General features: G+C 38.5%; 1 protein-coding gene across 3 annotated transcripts; it reads left to right on the top strand.

Moving 5' to 3' along the window:
• Positions 1-3,582: 3,582 nt before the first annotated feature.
• C9orf72 (C9orf72-SMCR8 complex subunit) lies at positions 3,583-19,246 on the top strand. 3 transcript variants are annotated; one of them, XM_064403059.1, is made up of 11 exons: positions 3,589-4,268; positions 5,731-6,216; positions 9,102-9,161; positions 10,067-10,162; positions 10,799-10,863; positions 11,675-11,747; positions 14,345-14,461; positions 15,166-15,401; positions 15,898-15,955; positions 16,446-16,555; positions 16,638-19,246. In XM_064403059.1, the coding sequence occupies exons 2-11, from the start codon at positions 5,773-5,775 to the stop codon at positions 16,822-16,824; spliced, it is 1,446 nt and encodes a 481-aa protein (XP_064259129.1). In that variant the 5' UTR covers positions 3,589-4,268; positions 5,731-5,772; the 3' UTR covers positions 16,825-19,246. The 3 variants fall into 3 exon arrangements, with proteins under 3 accessions (XP_064259131.1, XP_064259129.1, XP_064259130.1); XM_064403060.1 differs by lacking the exon at positions 3,589-4,268 and adding an exon at positions 4,290-4,730; XM_064403061.1 differs by lacking the exons at positions 14,345-14,461; positions 15,166-15,401; positions 15,898-15,955; positions 16,446-16,555; positions 16,638-19,246 and adding an exon at positions 13,671-14,277 and having other exon boundaries at positions 3,583-4,268.
• Positions 19,247-19,846: the final 600 nt, after the last annotated feature.

The following is a 19,846-nucleotide window of genomic DNA, read 5'->3' as shown; positions in this document are numbered from 1 at the left end:
GGGTAAGTATATCTGAGAGATATAGATACCACATGACCTTAGCTCTTATTTATCAAAAATATCATGCCTATTTCCACTTTCCAGCTAAACTCTTCATGGATAATTGTATATTTTCTTTGACATAATTTATTATCTTACTGAGACAGCTCTCTCCATCAGTAGTGTTAGAATAAAACAACACAGATGGTTATATCCTGGAGTGAATTCTCCTTTTCTTCAGTTTTATAATTTATTTATTTATTTCTAACTGACGACACAGAAATATAGTGTGCATTCCACATTCCACATTATTTTTGCCAAGTCAAAATTACTCTAGTGGTTAGTATAGCAGATCCCGTCTTGCTGTGATTTAAAAACAACTCTGGAATCAAGAAAACACTTGGAACTCACATGACCACTGACCCATCATAAATAAAACAGCATCACCAGTTTCTTTACACGTTTCTAATCGATGGTAGGCATCTTTTAAGACACTGATTTTGGTTTTCAATTTTTTTAATTTCTGGCAGCTGAAGGGGAACTGTCAGTGTGAGTTCAGCAGTCAAGAAAGAGTTAACTATCTTTACTGCCTAAATCCATAGTCTGTCACTCCAGCCTGTACAAAGCTGAACTGCTGTTGTGTAAAAGTTAGTGACATCTGTTCAGAGGAAGATCACTGCTCCCTGAGCTCCAACACAGCTATTTGCTAGAAGTTCTTTAGTCATATACATATTTCCTCCCACCACCCATTTATATACATCTTTTGTAGCAGTCTTCCCAGTCATGAGGGCTTGAAAGTATAATACTTTTCTTTAGGGGATCAAATAATTCTTTCCATGTGTGTAACAATCATGGCAGGGAGGGGAAAGGGAGTCCTCTTAAAATAAAATACCTCAGCACTTCAAAATTCTGTATCTTTAAATTCTATTTGAAAATTGTTAACTTCAACGGAGTGGCTCTGTAATTCCAAGCTGCTTTCTGTAATTAATGGGTCTCTACACTGTCATGCCTGTGCATTTAGTGATGGCGCTGGAACAGGTTGCCCAGAGGTTGTGGATTCTCCCTCACTGGAGATATTCAGGAACCATCTGGACACAGTCCTGTGCCATGTGCTTTGGGACGACCCTGCATGAGCTGGGAGGTTGAACCATATGATCCACTGAAGTCCCTTCCAATCTGACCCATTCTGTGGTCAGTAAAGTACCAACATAATGACAGCAGTGTGGGATAGCAACACTCAGACACAAACAACCGGTGAGGGGCAGCTAGAATCAATACCAGTTCTGTGTAATCAATTTATATTCACAGGTCAAGCTCAAATTTGCATGGGTCCTAGTACTTACCAAAGCCAGTATTTCTAAGAACAAGTTAAAACTTCCGGCAAGAGACTCAATGAACATGCAGTGAGAGTGCAAGCACACTTCACTGGTTTTAACATGAATGTGAAACAGCCGTAAACCATAAACCAGAACTACTGAGGAAAAGCCCATCATTCACCTCATGTAAGAAAGAATAGCTGGGGATAGGGGAGTGCAAGCTTTGTTTTTTCAAAAATCTGCCTTCATGTTGCTTACATGTACATAAAGTGTAATCTCAGCACTGATACCTGTACTACTACTGAGTGGTCCTGTTTCTTGATGCCTCAACCAACTGTTCCCATTTGCTCTCTTTTACCTTGGACATTAATTTTTTGCCAATCTGCTCTGGCTGAAAAAGAATTTAATTACAGTAAAATTAGATTTCTTCAACATCATTTTTAAGAAGTGATGCAAGCCTGCACTGTCTGAGTGCATGCATGGTTTCACTGAAGCAGGGCAGCTAGGTAAAATCACGTTTCCCTGACCTTATTCCACCAGGCTGAGCAGCTGAATTCCACCATATATTTCATTTCTTTCCCTTTTTGCCTATGTACTCCCTTATTCTAAAGCATTAAGTCATGATGATGATTCAGGTTGCCATACTAAAAACACAAATAAAATTGTGATGTGTTTTCACTTAAGCTCAGTGCCTGAGCTTGTTTTCATCTTCTGTGTTGCATATTCTCTAACTTCTGTGCAGATGTGCAGCATTAGGTTTCATAGCCACATGTATTCTCTGTCAGGGGAAAAATAACTGGTTGTACTGCAGCCTGTCACTTATCTCATGTGTCCACAAAAGGCACCTGCAGAAATATTGTTAAGTCTCTTCAGATTACATGCAATGAGCCTGTGACTCTTCTCCATGAGAAGAAAGTATTCAACAGTGAAGGAAAAGAAAAAGACAACCACCATAGTGCTCTGATAGACAGAAATTTCACACTATCACCACAGTACTTACACAACTCATCTATAACTTTGAGAAAAAAAGAACGGACTTATAATTAATTTTTATGTTTCTTTGGGCAGAACATGATGATTTCACTTTAAATGTAGAATTCTCAGGCAAAGGGAATACTTATAATGGCAAAATTGATACAAGAATACTAAGTGCCTTATGGAAGGCTACATGACCATCCAGTTACAAAATGATGACAACTCTTACATCTTCATTTCTGAAGTCCATTTATTCAATATCATTACTGATTTAATATCAATTGCATTATTTTCACTGTACAGCTTGGTGTCTACAACTGCATGATAATCAATTTATACTAAAGACACAAACCCTTTTTTAATGAACTGCATATATTACCATTTAGACAAGAGGTGAGTGTGAAATGCCACAGTTTATTGTCCAATCTTTGTATTAAATAAATTAAATAGCAGTAATTTTTCCAACTAGTTTAATTCCATTATTCCTCCAAGCTTTTCTGTAATGGTTACACCAATTATGTCTGGGGTATTTTTTTATTTTTATTGGAGCTTTGCTTCTCAGAAATTAAAATTACAAAATTACACAGACATAAGTAATTTCAGGTTTCAGCATGTTTTTTAAAATCATTAATTAAAGTAATCTAAAGGCAAAGTTTAGCTGGCTGAAGACTACATTTTTCAATAGTCTGTCATTAAAGGGATTTTTACAGGCTTCCCAGGGAGGTCATGGAGTATCTCTGGTGACATTCAAGACCCACCAGGACACGTTCCTGTGTAACCTGCTCTAGATGACCCTGCCTGAGCAGGGACACTGGACAGGATCATCTCCAGAGGTCCTTTCCAGCCCTAATGATTCTGTGAATTTTGAGGTGAGTGGTTTTAGTGATTAAAGTTGGAGGGTATAAATAAAAAAAAAAAATCCCACTTCAGGTATCTTGTGTCCTATTAAGACTTCCTATATGGGCCAGTTCAAGCTGCCAAAGACAAAAGTCCCCAGGGTACTTCTCAATACAACCTCAAGATACTTCAGGATACTCCTATTTTCTAGGCTGTAAATAAATACATGCCTCTAATACATAGCTGTGGTTATTTCAATCATAGAACCATAGAATATTAAGGGATTGGAAAGGACCTTAGAGACTATATAGTTCCACCCCTCCGCCCACGGCCAGGGTCACCTCCCACTACAACAGCTGGTCGAGGCCTTATCCAGTCTGGCTTTAAACACTGCCAGGGATGGCGCATCCACAGCTCCTCTGGGCAGCTTGTTTCTGTGTCTCACCACCCTCAAAGTAAAGCATTTCTTCCCAATATCTAATATAAATTTCCACTCTTTTAATTTGTATGCGTTCCTCCTTGTCCTGTCATTATAATTCCTAATGACGAGCTCCTCTCTGGCTTTCCCGCAGGCCCCCGGACAGCACTGCTAATTAAGAGGACTACAGGCACTCTCCTGGAACCTGCAGCACTACACCAAACCCCCTCACCTGCACCATTCCGCACGCTCTATGTTTGGATACCACCCCAAATCCGTCATCACCAACTTCCTCTTTTAGGCCTAAAAGCCCGTCCATAAATTGTGCCGGATGCTCCCAGCACAACGCAGTTTCGTCTTTTGGCTTCCTCCACAATCTGCACTGGGTTGGGCCTGTTTCCTTCCGTGTGACCCGCCAGTGCGAGCCACTCCCCGCGCCAGGGATGCACCGGCACGCCTTCCCCTGTCCGGGGAGCCACAGCGGCACGGCTCCCCGCGGGTCACACCGGGGCGGTCACACACCAGCACGGCTCCCCGCGGCCCTGCCCGGGGCGGTCACACACCAGCACGGCTCCCCGCGGGTCACACCGGGGCGGTCACACACCAGCACGGCTCCCCGCCCTCGGCCCGGGGCGGTCACCCCGGCTCGGCTCCCCCCGCCCGGGGCGGCGCCGCGCCTGCGGAGCCCGCGGTGTGCGGCAGGGGCGGCGCGGCGCAGGCGCGGGGCAGCGGCCGAAGCCGAGGTGAGGCGGGCGCGGGCCGGGGTGGCGGGGCTGTGTTAGTGCCGGGGATGGTGTTAGCGGCCTCTCTGCTCCGCGGGGAAAGGAGTGGGGCCATCCCGCAGCTGCCTCCCCGCCGCCTCCCCGAGAGGTTCAGACCACATCCGGACCGTGCGACCCGGGCCGGCAGCGGGGAGGTGCCGCAGCCGCCGAGGTGAAGCGGCCGCGGTGGAGAGACGGTGTGAAAGCGAGCCTCTGGTCAGCCCGTGGGTGCAGGGGGTCGGTAGGGGTGGTTGACGCCGTGTCTTCCCTGAAAGTCGTAAAGTCACGGTGTCAGATGGCCAAGTCAGATGGCCGTGGCTTCCCGGCTGCCGCTCGGGCGGGGCCCCGGCTGCCTCCTGAGAAGAAGCTGGAGCGAAAGAGGTTTTACACTTCTGCTGTGAGGTGATAAACAAATAAATAAAGAACTTTAGATACGGAGCTCTGGTGAGTTAAGCTGCGGTAGTGAGGTGTGTATTCCTGCTCTGTTGGTCCCGGGTGGGATTCCCTGTTGCTGTCATCTGGAGTGCTGCAGGCAGAAAGGAGAGGAAGGTTGCCCAGCTGCTCATGAAAGGTTTTCCTCATTATGGGTGGGTTCTAGCTGTTACAGTTTTCTGTCCTTGGTTGAATTTATTTGCAAACTTTTTTTATTTCATGTCTTCCTGTGTCTTTAGTCTAACTTTTTGGGAAGATGGAACTTCCTGTTGTCTTCTATAGGCTCATCAGAATGGGGAAGCTGTAGAGTTGGTGGAAACAGCTAGAGAAGATGTTCAGGGATTGTGTCCCCACAAGATAAGAAGTTATCTGTCAATATATTCTATAAAGTGCTGAGCACTTGTATCATAACACCCTGTGTATGATGTAAAGAATAGATTTATCGTGTCAGTTTTTGTACACAAGCTGTACGTTGTGCAGGTTCATCATATTTCTATAGTGAGTAAAGGGCATTTGAGGTATGACTAATGATTGTAAAGCATACCACTTTTTTATGTGAAACATACATATGTATATATACAAACTTCCTTCCTGAATGAAGTCTATGATGAAATCTCGGGTGAAGAAGCCAGATTGCCTCTTGAAAGTGTCATTTGGAAAGAAAAGAATTGTGGAAAGACGTTGATTAGAAGGAACCTTAAAGATGATGTAGTTCCAATGCCCCTGGCTCTGGGCAGGCATGCCATCCCACTGAATAGTGTTGCTCAGTGCTCCATCTAGCCTGGCCTTGAGCATTGCTGGGGAGTGGGCATCCACTTCTCTGGGCAACTTTTTCCAGTGCATTACATGTGACCAGTAAAGAATGACTTCCTGACATCTAATCTAAATACTTCCTGTCTTGGTTTAAAACAAGTCCTAACACTAACACTATCTGCCCATGTAAAAAGAAGATGAGATAATTTATGAGGGCTGCTCTAACGTTTTTCCTACAATTTTTTTTTCTTTTTTTTAGGTAATGTAAGTATTTTAGTTAGACAAGAGAGAGGAAACAGGCATGTCAGCTCTTTGTCCACCACCATCTCCTGCAGTTGCTAAGACAGAGATCTCTTTGAATGGCGAGTCACCATTACTAGCTGCCACATTTGCTTACTGGGACAATATTCTTGGCCCCCGAGTGCGACACATTTGGGCTCCAAAGACAGAACAGGTACTTCTCAGTGACGGTGAAATAACTTTTCTTGCTAACCACACCCTGAATGGAGAAATACTTCGGAATGCAGAAAGTGGCGCAATAGATGTGAAGTTCTTTGTTTTGGCCGAAAAAAGAGTAATCATTGTGTCATTAATCTTTGATGGAAACTGGAACGGAGACAGAAGCACATATGGACTATCAATTATACTTCCGCAAAGTGAACTTGGTTTCTACCTGCCACTTCACAGAGTGTGCGTGGATAGGTTAACACATATTATAAGGAAAGGAAGGATATGGATGCATAAGGTAAGTTTATTGTTCTTTACTTAAAATAGTTGTTAGATTGTCTTTGTGTAGAAGAAAAAATTGAGATGCTGTTATGTGGAGTCCGGAGACACAAACTCAGAAAAGGCAGGTCTCTATACAGTTTTGAGGGTTAAAAGTTATCAGATTATAAATCAGCAAATTCGAGGCTGGGATTTTTATTCATGGGATTATCCTGGTGATACTATATAGCCTTTACGAGGCTGTGTAGTTGAAAGAGGTTTCCTGTACAGTTTTTTTATCTCAATGAATTTCATATAAATTGTTGCTTTTAAATGTGTTAATTTGTGTGTTTAAATTTGGTATAATTGTAAATTTACTGTGTTTCAAATTGTTGTTTCCCTTGTTGAGGTTCAGAAAAGGGAACTGATACAATTAATCTTCCCATTCCTGTTACATGTTTATATTAAAAAAAGAGGGTGTTAACAAACAGTTTGTCAGGACTTAAACGGTGTAGAACTAAAGGGAAATCTGCAAAAGTACATCTACTTCAGTCCAAATATTTCTACTCCTGAAACTCAAAAAGGAAGACATGCCAAATTTTTCTTAAGCGCTGGAACTCTGACCTTTGGGTAAGGCATATTTCCTTATTAAGTGAAATCTTTTATGTATTTTTCTTGAAACTAAATAACAGTCTAATGGTAAAAATTAAAATTTTTGTCATCTTTATGGAGTTCAAGCTGTCTTAGGCCCACTAGCTGTAATGAATATGGTGATGCACATTTGTGTGGTATCTTCTGTTCTGAAAACCATAGTCAACCTACTTTAAATATACTCTTTGAGTGCTCTTATCTGAACTAATTACAGAAATAACAAGCTGATATTATTTTTGTGGTGAGGTTTACGTTTTGCTGTATTGCCTGGTTATGGCTGGTAGTGCTTTCTGAAACACTGGCTTTTCATAGTTTCTGGGATTTATTTTTAGAGGAAGGATAGTAGATAAAGTTCTTTCTCAATGTAGTAGAAACACAAATATTTAATTCCTTATCTAGTCTTTAAAAACCCTCGTAGATGTTAGTGGGAATGCTGTCTCATGTTCCTGATTACATTGCTGCTTTCATTTAGTGTCCTCTGCACTGACTTCTAATAGGAGTGGTCAAATGAGAATTATCCATCATTTTTAGCTGTAATACATTTTCACAGTTTTTAGATACTGCTCCATACTAGTATGTTTTCACAGTAGAAGTGACCTTCAAGCAGCATAGAGAATGATTTTTTTTTTCTCTAAGCAGGTAGGTCAGCTGAATTAGCTGAGACAGCAGTACATTCTGAATTCTGAAATATAAATTTATTATCTTTTTTTTTTTTTCCCCCAGGGAAAGCACAGATCCCTGCATATATCTGCAGTTTTTCAGTCTAATTCAGAAAAGAGAAAACTGCTTGTAAAATGTACATTAAAATTTAGGCATGATTTGTAGAATAATCGTAACTATGATAATAAGTTAAAACAGTTTAATTCTGTAGTTTGCATTTTGAGGCATTTTAGCAGATATGGTTACATACAGCAAATAAAAAAAAATTATCAAGTCCTATCTGGATCTGGATCTGGATCTGTTCTGGATGTTCTAATAGTTGTGAATATTAGCTCTCATTACTTCTCTGTAGAGCCAGACAACATTTCCAGCTAGACTTAAGATCAGAAGAGCCTTTTGAACTCAGGAATTAGGGGAAACATGGAGCAGTGTTCAGACTGGCAAAGAAAGACAACTCTGGGCAAGTCATCCATATGGGATTAGAAACCCCATTCACTTACTCCAATTTATGATTTCTATGTTTTGTCTAATACTTTTCAACAGTTATATTTTTCAAAAGAAATGGCTTACGCCATTTGTTCAGCTTTATCTTCAAGAAGACTTGAGTTTTTCTAAATGACTGTCAAGGATGTCTGCCTTCTCTGACTGAAGGGTGGAAGAGCCCTGAAGGAATCTGCCTTGTTGCAGTGTTGTTTTTTCCCTGATGCTTCTTTTAGATGGTTAGAAAAGTTTTATTGCTGTTTAAGGACAAACTACTTTAGCTTATTCTCTATTCATCTGCTCAAAAAAACCTCTTCCAAACTCTTTTCACGCTTGAAGTTGATTAACTCTGCCTAGGTCAGTCACAAGAAACTAATGATTAACCAATAAAAATGCAATAACCTATCAGCATCTAGCAAAATGTATCATTAGTTCTCCCAGCATCTGCTATTTTTTGTGACTTTTATTGATGCTCCAGCAATTAATTCCAAATCCTCTTGGTGAATAATAACTTCATACCCATTGTAAGTCCATTTTAAATGCAGTTTGCTATTTAGCTGCTGATGAGTCTGTTTTCAAAGCTTTGTTCAGCCTCTTGTACATTGTTTTGTATACTCTGAGGTTTCATGTTTCCTGTACTTAGTTGGAAAACAATGTTTTGAAGACTTTTAAGTGCCTCAAGGGGTGGGAAAAAAAAAGTCTTTTGTTTCCCACCCTCCCCAGTCAAATAGTTTTTTTCATTCTGAAGATCTTATTTTTATCCTGTTGTGTCAGGAGTCCTCAATCTATACTGTATCCATTTGAAAATAAAAATCCATACATAAAGTGGAATTCTTCACCATAATCTGATAATCTGTAATAATGAAAATGTTTTGACATTGTCATCAAACCCTTCTTTTACTGCCCAAACATGGGAGATGTGCAGTGGAGGGCAGAGCAGGGAGCATTGATTTGTGTTGCATGGCATCACTTCCTCCTAAAGTCAACTCTGTAAAAGAAAAAGTACTTGAACATCAAAATATTAATGTAAGAAGCCTCACTCTGCAGGGACAAAACTGTACTGAGTGACTGGTGTGTGCATACATACATGAACAAATGCCAGAGCGTTTATATTTAACTGCTTCTCTTGCTCAGGAGAGGCAAGAATATTTCCAGAAGATTGTCTTGGAAGGCACGGAAAGAATGGAGGATCAGGTAAGGGCCATCTGGTGGATGCATATGGCACACCATTACAAAACCATTTGACTGCCTCTGATGACTAGAAGTTGGTGTTGCTTCTTATTTTTGGGATCCAGGAGGATGCATTAGACTGGCTAATAATGTGACATGCACACTAGACAAAGTTTCTGAAGACAGGATGATGGCAGCTGGGATCAAATGAAAAGAAATTACGTTTCATCACTTTAGGAATAAAGTAGGAATTTGTGAAGAATATTATCTTTCAGAAAAGGAAACTTACTAACTTGAACTTGAAGCTCTGTAAAGGTAGCCGCTTGCATAGAGTTATGCCAGCCTCCTATCAAGGTTGTTTTTCCATTAGGTTATGCTTAGAATTACAGGGACATACAGAGTCTGTCATGTTGAAATATGCTTGGAGACTTAATGGATGAGACTGTGAAAAGAATTTGATTTCTGAAACTCTAAATATGAGACTGTGGCTTCCTTTGCTTGTGATAGGTAAGTCAGGAAATTATTTTTGTATGTTAATGAGTAGTATGCCTGGTTTTGGTTTCCAGTTGTTGTTATAAGATCAGACTTGCACATGAAATCCTTAACAGTGATTGCACGTAACATAGTATGATCAAATTATCTCACATCAAATACTTGATGTCTAGGCAAATCAAAATTGATGCTGAAAATTAGCATAAGACCCAGATATGCATTTTAGGTGCGATGTTAAGAAGCCAAATATATGTTTCCAGTTTATAATTATTGATAAGCAAAGCCCAAGAAGTCTGTGCATCAATTTCTGCTCATACTACCCTTCCAAGCAGTAGGAAGTTAGGATGCTTTGCATGTAATACTGCAAGTTCATGTTGATAGTAACTTCTAATACTACCCAATGTGCTTTTACTTCAAGCAACTTATTTATTGTTTAGGGTCAGAGCATCATTCCAATGCTGACAGGAGAAGTCATTCCTGTAATGGAACTTCTTTCATCTATGAAATCACACAGTGTTCCCGAAGAAATAGATGTAAGTTCTTGTTTTATTTTTAATCTGAATTTTTGAAAAGTGATTTTTTCCCTCTGGATGAAACATAGCTTCAGGCCTTTACTGTGGTACTCACTTTGCCAAAGAAAATGCCCATTTTCCTAAATTCTTGTACACTTCTATTGCTTCATATCAAGTTCTCCTAAGTGGTGTAATGGCAGTATTTTTTATGGTCATCACTTAGCAAAATTGACTGCATAGGACGATGTCCTTGTACAAATGGAAAGTCAGTTTGATGCAAACCAAAGTGGATGGGCAGATAAATGGATTGATGTTCATACCTGTTTTAGCACATTACAGTGTTCTCATGGAAGAAGTAGAAGTGATACGACATGGACCAATCTAAACTATTCTGGACATTTTTTACAGAAAAAAAAAAAAAAACGACTAGGAGAAACCTGATTTGTGACTGGTGAAGACTTAATAATCAAGTGACTTTCTTATATTCAAAATGTTTTGTCTGAAGACAGGTCTTCTTAAGATTGTGCTTTTCGGGGAAGCCTTACAATTTAACTTAAATAGTTTCCAAACAGTTCCCATGTATCAAAGCAAAAATCAATTAATTGGAAGGTGATCAGATCCTTGTCTAACTTTTGTTTATATTTACTTGCATTTCAGATAAGTGACACAGTGCTAAATGATGATGACATTGGGGATAGTTGCCATGAAGGCTTTCTCCTCAAGTATGAAATTCAGTTTTGATTTATGCTGTAGTAAAATTACTTAAACTTGTGTATGCATCTAAATGTATATATCTGCATGTGCATGTGAACATGGATTGGAATAGATTTCTGTATAGGAGGGGGAATAATGACATGTATTTGGCTTTTTTGAGATTTTTGTCAGTAAAATGTTATAAAGTTTCTGTCATTTTAAAAGAATGGTTTCGGGCTAATAGCTGCATTTCTGTAGACTCTGTTGTCACAGGATTATTTGTTTGATAATAGAATTCCTATCAAATACATGTTTTTCTTTGATATCTACCTTAAATTTTATAAGACTCTAAGTCACAGTCTTGCATTTTTTTAAATATCAAAAAACATGGGTTGTGCATAAACTAAATAAGAGTCCTTAATGGTTTGGCATATAGCATGCTTATTGTTGAGTTGTGTATTTTTCTTTTTCCCCTGTTTTTAATTTTTAAGTGGAAATAGTTGAACTTGAGAGCAACTTGGTCTCTTCCTGTGGGATAATGTATTTAATAGGTTTTAATTGATGTTCTGTTACCTTTCATTGTATCTCCTGCATAACTGCATTCATATATGTAGTGGTTGGTGCCATCCATTTATACAGTATCACATGTGCTTCCAATACTGGAAAAATAATTGAACTTCTGGATTTCAGCAGTAACCTATGCTGCTGTTTAAAGTCCTATGGTTATGGGCATGTAGGCTATATTTATACTTGAAACACTACTCTTCTTGTGAAGGTGACAATTGTTTCATTCAAAAAATCTGATTAAGTGTATTAACCTATGTCTGTTTTTACTTGCAGTGCAATTAGTTCACACCTGCAGACCTGTGGTTGTTCTGTAGTCGTAGGAAGCAGTGCAGAAAAAGTTAATAAGGTAACATACTTTCTTATAAACTGAACTTAAATGCTGATTATTATGAGTGTTACTTGGAACAGAGTTAATCTATAAACATTCTTGAGGCTGAAGAAGGAAGGAGTACTGTTGTCTGGCTATCTTCAGTTTACTGGTCTAGCAGAAAAGAATTCTGCCAGAAAATTGACTTTCAGTTGTATTCTGACAACTACGAGAAAACTGATGTATTGAACTGATACAGTACATAAATGAGTAGTAAATGAATCTGAGCTTTTAAAATCAGGGGTTTTTTAGCTAAAATACACAAATCAAAGAGACCTAACTGGCTTGTCCATTTCAGCTATGTCATAGAATCACAGAATGATCAAACGTGGAAGAGACCTTTAAGGTCATCCAGTCCAACCATCCACCCAGCACTGCCACTGTAACCCCTAAACCACTCAACCACATCACCCAGCACCAGATCCAGATGCCTCTTAAACACATCCAGATATGGCATCTCCGCCACCTCCCTGGGAAACCTATTCCAGTGCCTGACAGCTAACAGTGAAATTTTTTGTATAATAATTAATCTGAATCTCCCTTGTCTCATTTTTAAGACCATTTCCTCTTGTCCTCTCACTTCAGGCACAGCAGAGACTGGAGACGCAAGAGAGACTGGTCCTCACCTCACTGCACGCTCCTTTCGTGGAGCTGTAGAGAGTGATAAGGTCACCTGAGCCTCCTTTTCTCAAGACTAAATAGCCATTCCTCCTAAGACATGTTTTCTAGTCCTTCCATGAGCCTTGTTGCTCTTCTCTAGACACACTCCAGCTCTTCAGTGTCCTTTTTGAAGTGAGAGGCCCAGAAGTAAAGACACCATTTGAGCTGTGGGCTCATGAGAACTAAGTACAAGGAGACAAGCACTGCCCTGGTCCTGCTGGCCAGAGCATCCTGCTGATACTGGCCAGGATGCCATTGGCCTTTGTTATTACCTGGGCACACTGCTCGCTCATTTCAAGTGGCTGTCACTCGCTCATTTCAAGTGGCTGTCAACCAGCACCCCCAGGTCCCTTTCTCCTGAACAGTTCTCCAGTGACTCTGCCCCAAGCCTGTAGTGCTGCATGGGATTGTTGTAACCCAAGGGCAGAACCCAGCACTTGGTCTTTTTGCACCTCATGCAGTTTGTCCTTGGCCCATTAATCAAGTCTGTCTGATCAGGTCTCTCTGCAGAGCCTTCCTACCTTTAAGCAGATCAACACTCCTGCCCAGCTTGCTGTCATCTGCAAACTGACTGAGGGTGCACTCAATCCCGTATCCAGATCATCAGTAAAGATGATCATGGTTAATTATGACCAAGCCCAGAACTAAGCTCTGGGGAACACTGGTAGTGGTGAGGATACAGACAATACCCATATCATTGGCTATTGTCTGTATGCTCTTAAACAATTAGTGTCTCCATAATTTCTCCTGCACTGGCAGTAAAGAGGCTTCTGTGCCATGAGCTGCTTGTGTTTTGTGGAACATATATCTATTTCTTCAATGTGAATATATGAATATATATATTGTTACATATGTACACATATATGCTATATATAATACAAGAGGAAGTGTTTGAAGCTTAAGTAGTTATAAGTAACTTATAGATCATTTAATAGTTAATAAGAAGGATCTAATGTCTAAATGGTTATGAATGTGTAAAATAATATATCAATAAGCTACACAGTATAGGAAAAAACAGTATAAAATAATGTGAGCCTCAAGATACGTCCAGGATAGATTTCATAAATTAATTCTACACATGTTCTTATCAGCAGCATGCTCCTTGTGTCATGGTACAACTCTTCGGAAGTAACTGCTTTCTTAATAGCATGTTATTTCAGCTTGCCTCAAAGTTAAAAAAAAACACTTGTGGCATATTGTGACAAAAAGCGTCAGTCAGAAATCATGTTGTCATTGTTTTAGGTACTGCAGAAACATGTTGTGCAAGGAGAGCCTTTGCAAATATATTACAGACACAGATAAGACACCACAGGTTAAGACTGAAAGATGAGCGGAATGGAATATGTGTTGTATATGGAGTGATTACTTGCAGCTATTTCAGCTCAGAAGTTTGAAGATGTGTGGTGAAGTACCTGTGTTTATAGTAATAGGGAGTTTCAGGAAATTACTGAGGATATAAGCATCAGTGCTTATTTACAAAATTGACTGTGCCTGATTTGAGACAATAACTGCTATTTTAATAGGGAATGAACAAAATAAGAGGCCTGAAAGGCTAGGAAAGTAATCACTGTAATATTTATATAATATTTATTAAGAGAAAGATGTAGAACACAAAAATTATTTGTTCTATATAATTGGGTAAAAACCAAACTTGGTTACAAGAATGTGTAGGATTTTTTCATCATTTGACAAGAAGTTGGAGTAATGTGACTTACAGCACCAGTAATTTTAAAAAAAGTAAAAGTAAGCATGTCACTGTTCTGTAGCCTTTTATAAAGTTTTGGCTTTTATAATAAACATGGTGAATTCTTTTGTTCATAATTTGAAATGCCTAATACAAGACATTTCAATACACAGTCTAGTCAGACTTATTTCCTTACATTTTTATACCTTTCAAACTATTCTTTTTAATGCAGATTGTGAGAACGTTGTGCCTGTTTCTCACACCATCTGAGCGGAAGTGTTCCAGACTCTGTAGAAGTGAGTCCTCTTTCAAATACGAGTCAGGACTTTTTGTTCAAGGCTTACTCAAAGTAAGTATGCTTAGGAAAGTTCTTTTCTTTAGTAGTTTAAGAACATTCTTCAGTGTATGTTTTTGCATATGATATACACACACATACACATTCAAAAACGTGTCACTGTCCCTTGATGTCATTTTTTCTGGCTTTGTAACTTTCCTTGTAATTATCTTCATGTTGAAATTCCAAGCCAGTCTTTTCTATGACACATTCGTTTCTTGAGGATTGTTCAGAATTGTTCCTGTACTTTGAGGTACAGTAACAATGCGCTTTTGTCTGGCTGGGGCTAGAATCCCAAAAGTCATTTAAGTTTTTGTGTTTTAACAAAACCAAGGAAGAACTGTCTTATCAGGCCTGGAGTCTCCAAGTATTTTAAACAGTCTGTAGCAGTGGGTGAAGATGACTAGAAAAATAATGCTTCTTGCTCTAGTAAGAAGTCTGAACTTACCAGTCAATTACAATGCTATAATGCTTATGGGCTCACAAACATGAGCAATACTCTAATACACAGGTCACCTCAGTACCTGTTTTCATCTTTTTGTTAAGGAAATCATCCAGTATTAAGGACTTACTACTGCAATACAACCACCAGTTGTCCCAAACAAAATACATATGAACAAATGGCTTATAAAATGTAGGCACGATGTTTTAATATTGTTTTGTCCCAGTACAGCTTCGCATTTTAGACTAAAAAAGGGATTCTTTTTCCACTAAAACAGGATGCAACAGGAAGCTTTGTGTTGCCCTTCCGTCAAGTAATGTATGCCCCATACCCTACTACACATATAGATGTTGATGTCAATACCGTGAAGCAGATGCCCCCTTGTCATGAACACATCTATAACCAACGACGATACATGAGATCTGAACTGACAGCATTTTGGAGAGCTAATTCAGATGAAGAAATGTCTCAAGATCATATTATCCACACAGATGAGAGTTTCACACCTGATTTGTACGTATTCTTACATCTCACAAAGTTACTTGACTCTTGATAAGAGTGTACAGTACAGAGCCTACTTGTTAATAAACTACATAGAGCTTCTTAAAAGGTAAAAAACTTACTCAGTTCTGGTATTTACAATTGTTTTGGTAGAATTTACCAGGTCCTTCAGTAGTTTGGTTATATCAAATATATTGAAATTAATTCTCAGTAATAATTCTGACCATGTCATATAAATTTTTTTGCCTGTTTTAATTAGGGATATAATAGAGATATGTGTATTTGACAGAGACCAATGGCTTTTCTGGATTTAGTTCATTTCATCTGAGTGCTTTAAAATTCTGTGTTATCTTTAAAAATACCAGAATTATCATTTACTACAATTTTAAATTCACTTTTAATTTCAACCAGACTATCAACAGTAATGCTACTGCTGTGTTCAACTCCTAGAAGGTTAATATCCCTTACTGGCATTAACTCATGCATTTATTCATTTTCTTTTCTACAGAAATGTCTTTCAAGATATCGTGCATAGAGATACATTAGTAAAAGCCTTCCTGGATCAGGTAATTGTTGTTTTTTTCAGAAAAAAAAAGAAACACAGTTCAGTAGTTTGACCTCTAATAACAGATAATTTAACACAAATACATCATTTAATGGTTTGGTAGCTTTTCTTCATACTACTGCTGTGATTCTTCTCTACATAAGTAGAAAGAAAAATATTGGTGTAAAACTGAAACCTCTGCTTAAGTGTGAAAAACAAGGGACATTTTTTATTGCTGTGCAACAGTGTCTACAATTACAGTATTGAAAAAACTACCTGACCGGGAATAATTTCAGATAACTATCCAAACTGAATTGTAATACAGCTTCATTTATTGCATCTGAGCAGCTAGAAAACATAGAAAGCATTCTGACTATGTACAAATCTGTTATTTGCCTGCTTTGCTATAACGAAGGGTGTCTTATGTGTGTTTGCAATGTTTCTTTATTTTCCAGATTCTTGAAATGATTCTTGAATTTCCATGTCTAACTAATATTCTTAATTTTTAACAGATCTTTCACCTGAAGCCTGGCTTGTCTCTAAGGAGTACTTTCCTTGCACAATTTCTGCTAGTCCTTCACAGAAAAGCCTTAACTTTAATAAAGTACATAGAGGATGACACGTAAGTGAACAGATGATGGAAAGCAGATTTAGATAAATTCATTTTTTTCTTTTGTAAAACACATGTTTTTGTTTCCTTGCAGGCAAAAAGGCAAAAAACCTTTTAAGTCTCTTCGTAGCTTAAAGATAGATCTTGACTTGACAGCAGAGGGCGATCTTAACATAATAATGGCTTTGGCTGAGAAGATTAAACCAGGTCTACACTCCTTTATCTTTGGGAGGCCGTTCTACACTAGTGTACAAGAACGTGACATGCTCATGACATTTTAAAGTCTTCCCTGCATCTGGTATTGCAGCCCTGCAGAGCACGAAATCTGTCAGTGGGATCCCCAAACTGGTGACAAGTATTGTCTACTGAGGGTGAAGCATCAGGAGCACAGTAACACTGAGGTGTGTCTCAAGCAGTAAGGCTCTTGTTAGAGGGAATTTCAGCTTTGCTAGATAGGCATGATTTTAACTAATTGATCTCTTCTGTGTGTTTTTTAATTGTGTTACCAGTTTGTGTGTTTTTTTAATTGAAAGTGATACCAGAGGTTCCTTGGCCATATTGGCTTAGTGGATAAATGTGGATATGTTTTAGTGTATGATGAAAGGAAGCATTTTAATTTTTATTCCCCAGAAACTTCTTTCAGGTGTGTGTCAGATTTTCCCTGTTCTGCTGTGTCAGTATTTTGAGTGTTTCCACAAAAAAAACAGTATATATGTCCTCATTAACATGGAGGTTGCAGAAAATGCGCCTCCAAGAGTTTCAGAGTTTTTAAAACTTGTTCTTATGTATGTGGTGCAAATCTTAAATATGACTTCTACTCATCTGCCTCTTTTAACACTACTGCCTTCTTCCTTTAGAGCATTTAAACATGTTTGCAGTTTCTAATATACTACAAAGTGCTATTTCTGAGTGCCAACCATTGATTATTTGCAGCTTAAATAGCAGAACATTGCACATAGGAATTAGATTTTTACTCAAGCAGCTTTCTGCATGTAAGTGCCAGCCAGGATACTCGTACCATAGATTTCTGGACTGTCCTGCAGTGGAGTCAGTGATCATGGTCAGTGATCCTGGTCAGTGATCAGCTGAGGTCTTTCAAAACACAAAACGGAAGACTCATATCCTTCCACAGCAGTTGTCAGTCCTTCTGTGTGTGAACTGCTACTGGTAGTTGCACTGTCAGTTTCCATGAGGCTCATAGAATCATTTAGAATGGAAAAGACCTTCAAGATCATTGAGTCCAACCATTAGCCCAGGTCCACCTATAAACCTTGTTCCTAAGTACCACATCTACGCATTTTTGGAACTCTTCCAGGGACAGTGATTCCAGTGACCACTTTCTTGGAAGATTGTTCCAATGCTCAACAAAATATTCAGAATAAAGTGTTAGACCCTTCCAATGAACATCAAGATGATAGCTGAGGTAAAAGATAAAACAGTATTTTTTTTTCATTTACATCGCTATTAATATATTTAGTAATCCTTAATTTAGGGATGTGCACGGCTATTAACTAATGTGATTAGCATTTTAGTAAGTTAACTCTAGTCATTAAGATTACCTATCTTCTTCATTCAGCTTAGCATATCTCCAATTTAGCTTGAAAATCAAAACACATTTTCTGTTGGTATGTCTCAACTTTTCTTTCTCAGTAGCATGTAGAGCAATGCAGTGTCAGGTGAATCCAGAGGTTTTTTTTACCCAGAAATGAGAGGTGTATCTGTACTGCACATTGTTGTATCTCTGCTCTTTTTGGACAAGTATAAGAGTTTCTTTGTGTCATGTTTCAGCATAAAGTCATAACTCAATATTCATTGAAAAGAGAAAGAGCTGCACTGACTGGAGAAGCCGTGGCTGCTTTATTGCTTACCTTGTTTATAGCTCTCCTTTGTAAATAGGTTTCTGTTTCCAAGATAGCTTTTTAGTATTACTTTCATGCAGTGTGGCAGAAAAGTTGGAAGTTAAATTTACATTTTTCCTGAAATGTCTAATACTCAGATTATAAAAGAAATACTGTCCTTTATTTAAATGCCCAAAATTCCCTTACATTTCCTAAAAGACAAAGATTCTCAAATGTTTAGAGCCTCTAAAAGCTGTGAAATTGAACCCCATCTGCACACTGTTTTTGTGAGTTTGCATCACCAGTGTTACTGGGTTGCAAAAGAACTGACATTTTGTACAGCCATCCTTTTGTGGTACATGCATGTAGAACTCTTGCAGCAAGCTTCATGATTCATCAGAGGAACTTGTCAGAATTACATAAGTTACTTGTGCTGAGATTGTTTGTCATTGTACCACTACTGTTCCCTTCTGCATTTTCAATCGAGACATTAGAACCTGAATGTGCTTAAGTTGTTACTCTCACAGATAAATAGTGAAAGAAATGTAATAAACACTGCCAAAACTTCTAAAATAGAAGTTGTGTCAAAATATAAGAGATTTAAATCTGTTGCTGAAATTAAACCTTTCAGCTTGATAAGCATTGGAAACTCAACACTGACACTACTAACAGTGAAGCTTTTGTTTACTGAAGAATCTGTTACTTTTTGAAGTTACTAAAAACTGGAAATTCAGTTGCTACTTTTGTTGCACAGCTGTCACAAGTGCAGAATGTGTAGTGAAGTACATTGTTAAATGCATCTGCATGTTGTGTTGTAAATCTAGCTCAGGAAACAAAGTAATAAAATTCATGCACAATTTTTGGACTTTAATTGTTGCTGATTTTTTTCACAGAATTTCTGCTTTGTATCTAAAAGCATCATTATATTTTATGCTTTGTATTAAAGAAGAAACCTTTCTTCTTTCTTGTTAAATTAAGTTATTCTTGGATGTTGCTGTCACTGATGAAAGTCACATGTTATTTAGTTCTTTCATTTCTGTTAAGGACTTAGTCATTTCAAGCTGAGACCAATGGGACTTGCTATGCCTCTGATGTACTCAATTATGAATTTCAAAAACTTTAAATCCCACAGGTGAGAGGTTAGAAATGTTTTATCTAGCAGTCAGTGAATACCTTTCTTCAGGATTTTATTTCCTTATATTTAAAAGAAAAAGGCAAATTCATTTCTTCCAGTTGGATTTGAAAAGGAAGTACTATTTTCAAGCTTTTTTAGTAGCATATTTTTCCTGGTATTTGCACACCTAAAAAGGTAGCACAGAAAGATATCCACTGGAATGTCTTACCTATTAGGACCACAGAGGATATTCCCTGTCTATATACCAGTGTGTTGTAATGTCAACTTTATTCTGGAGCAGAATAGGCATTTTGGTGATGTTCTTATCTCTAAGCCAGCAGTTTGTTACAC

The sequence above is a fragment of the Passer domesticus genome, chromosome Z (genome assembly GCF_036417665.1).
Source record: "Passer domesticus isolate bPasDom1 chromosome Z, bPasDom1.hap1, whole genome shotgun sequence".
Classification (NCBI taxonomy): domain Eukaryota; kingdom Metazoa; phylum Chordata; class Aves; order Passeriformes; family Passeridae; genus Passer; species Passer domesticus.
Note: the sequence above shows the minus strand (reverse complement) of the source record. Positions and strands in the feature narration are given on the sequence as shown.

What these genes read in the sequence shown, in the direction of transcription:
- C9orf72 (XM_064403059.1), top strand. Translation starts at nt 5,773, where the DNA reads ATGTCAGCTCTTTGTCCACCACCATCTCCTGCAGTTGCTAAGACAGAG. An exon ending in GTGCAGAAAAAGTTAATAAG is followed by an intron (nt 11,748 to 14,344) that starts GTAACATACTTT and finishes TTTTTAATGCAG; the next exon opens with ATTGTGAGAACGTTGTGCCT. An exon ending in TAAAAGCCTTCCTGGATCAG is followed by an intron (nt 15,956 to 16,445) that starts GTAATTGTTGTT and finishes AATTTTTAACAG; the next exon opens with ATCTTTCACCTGAAGCCTGG.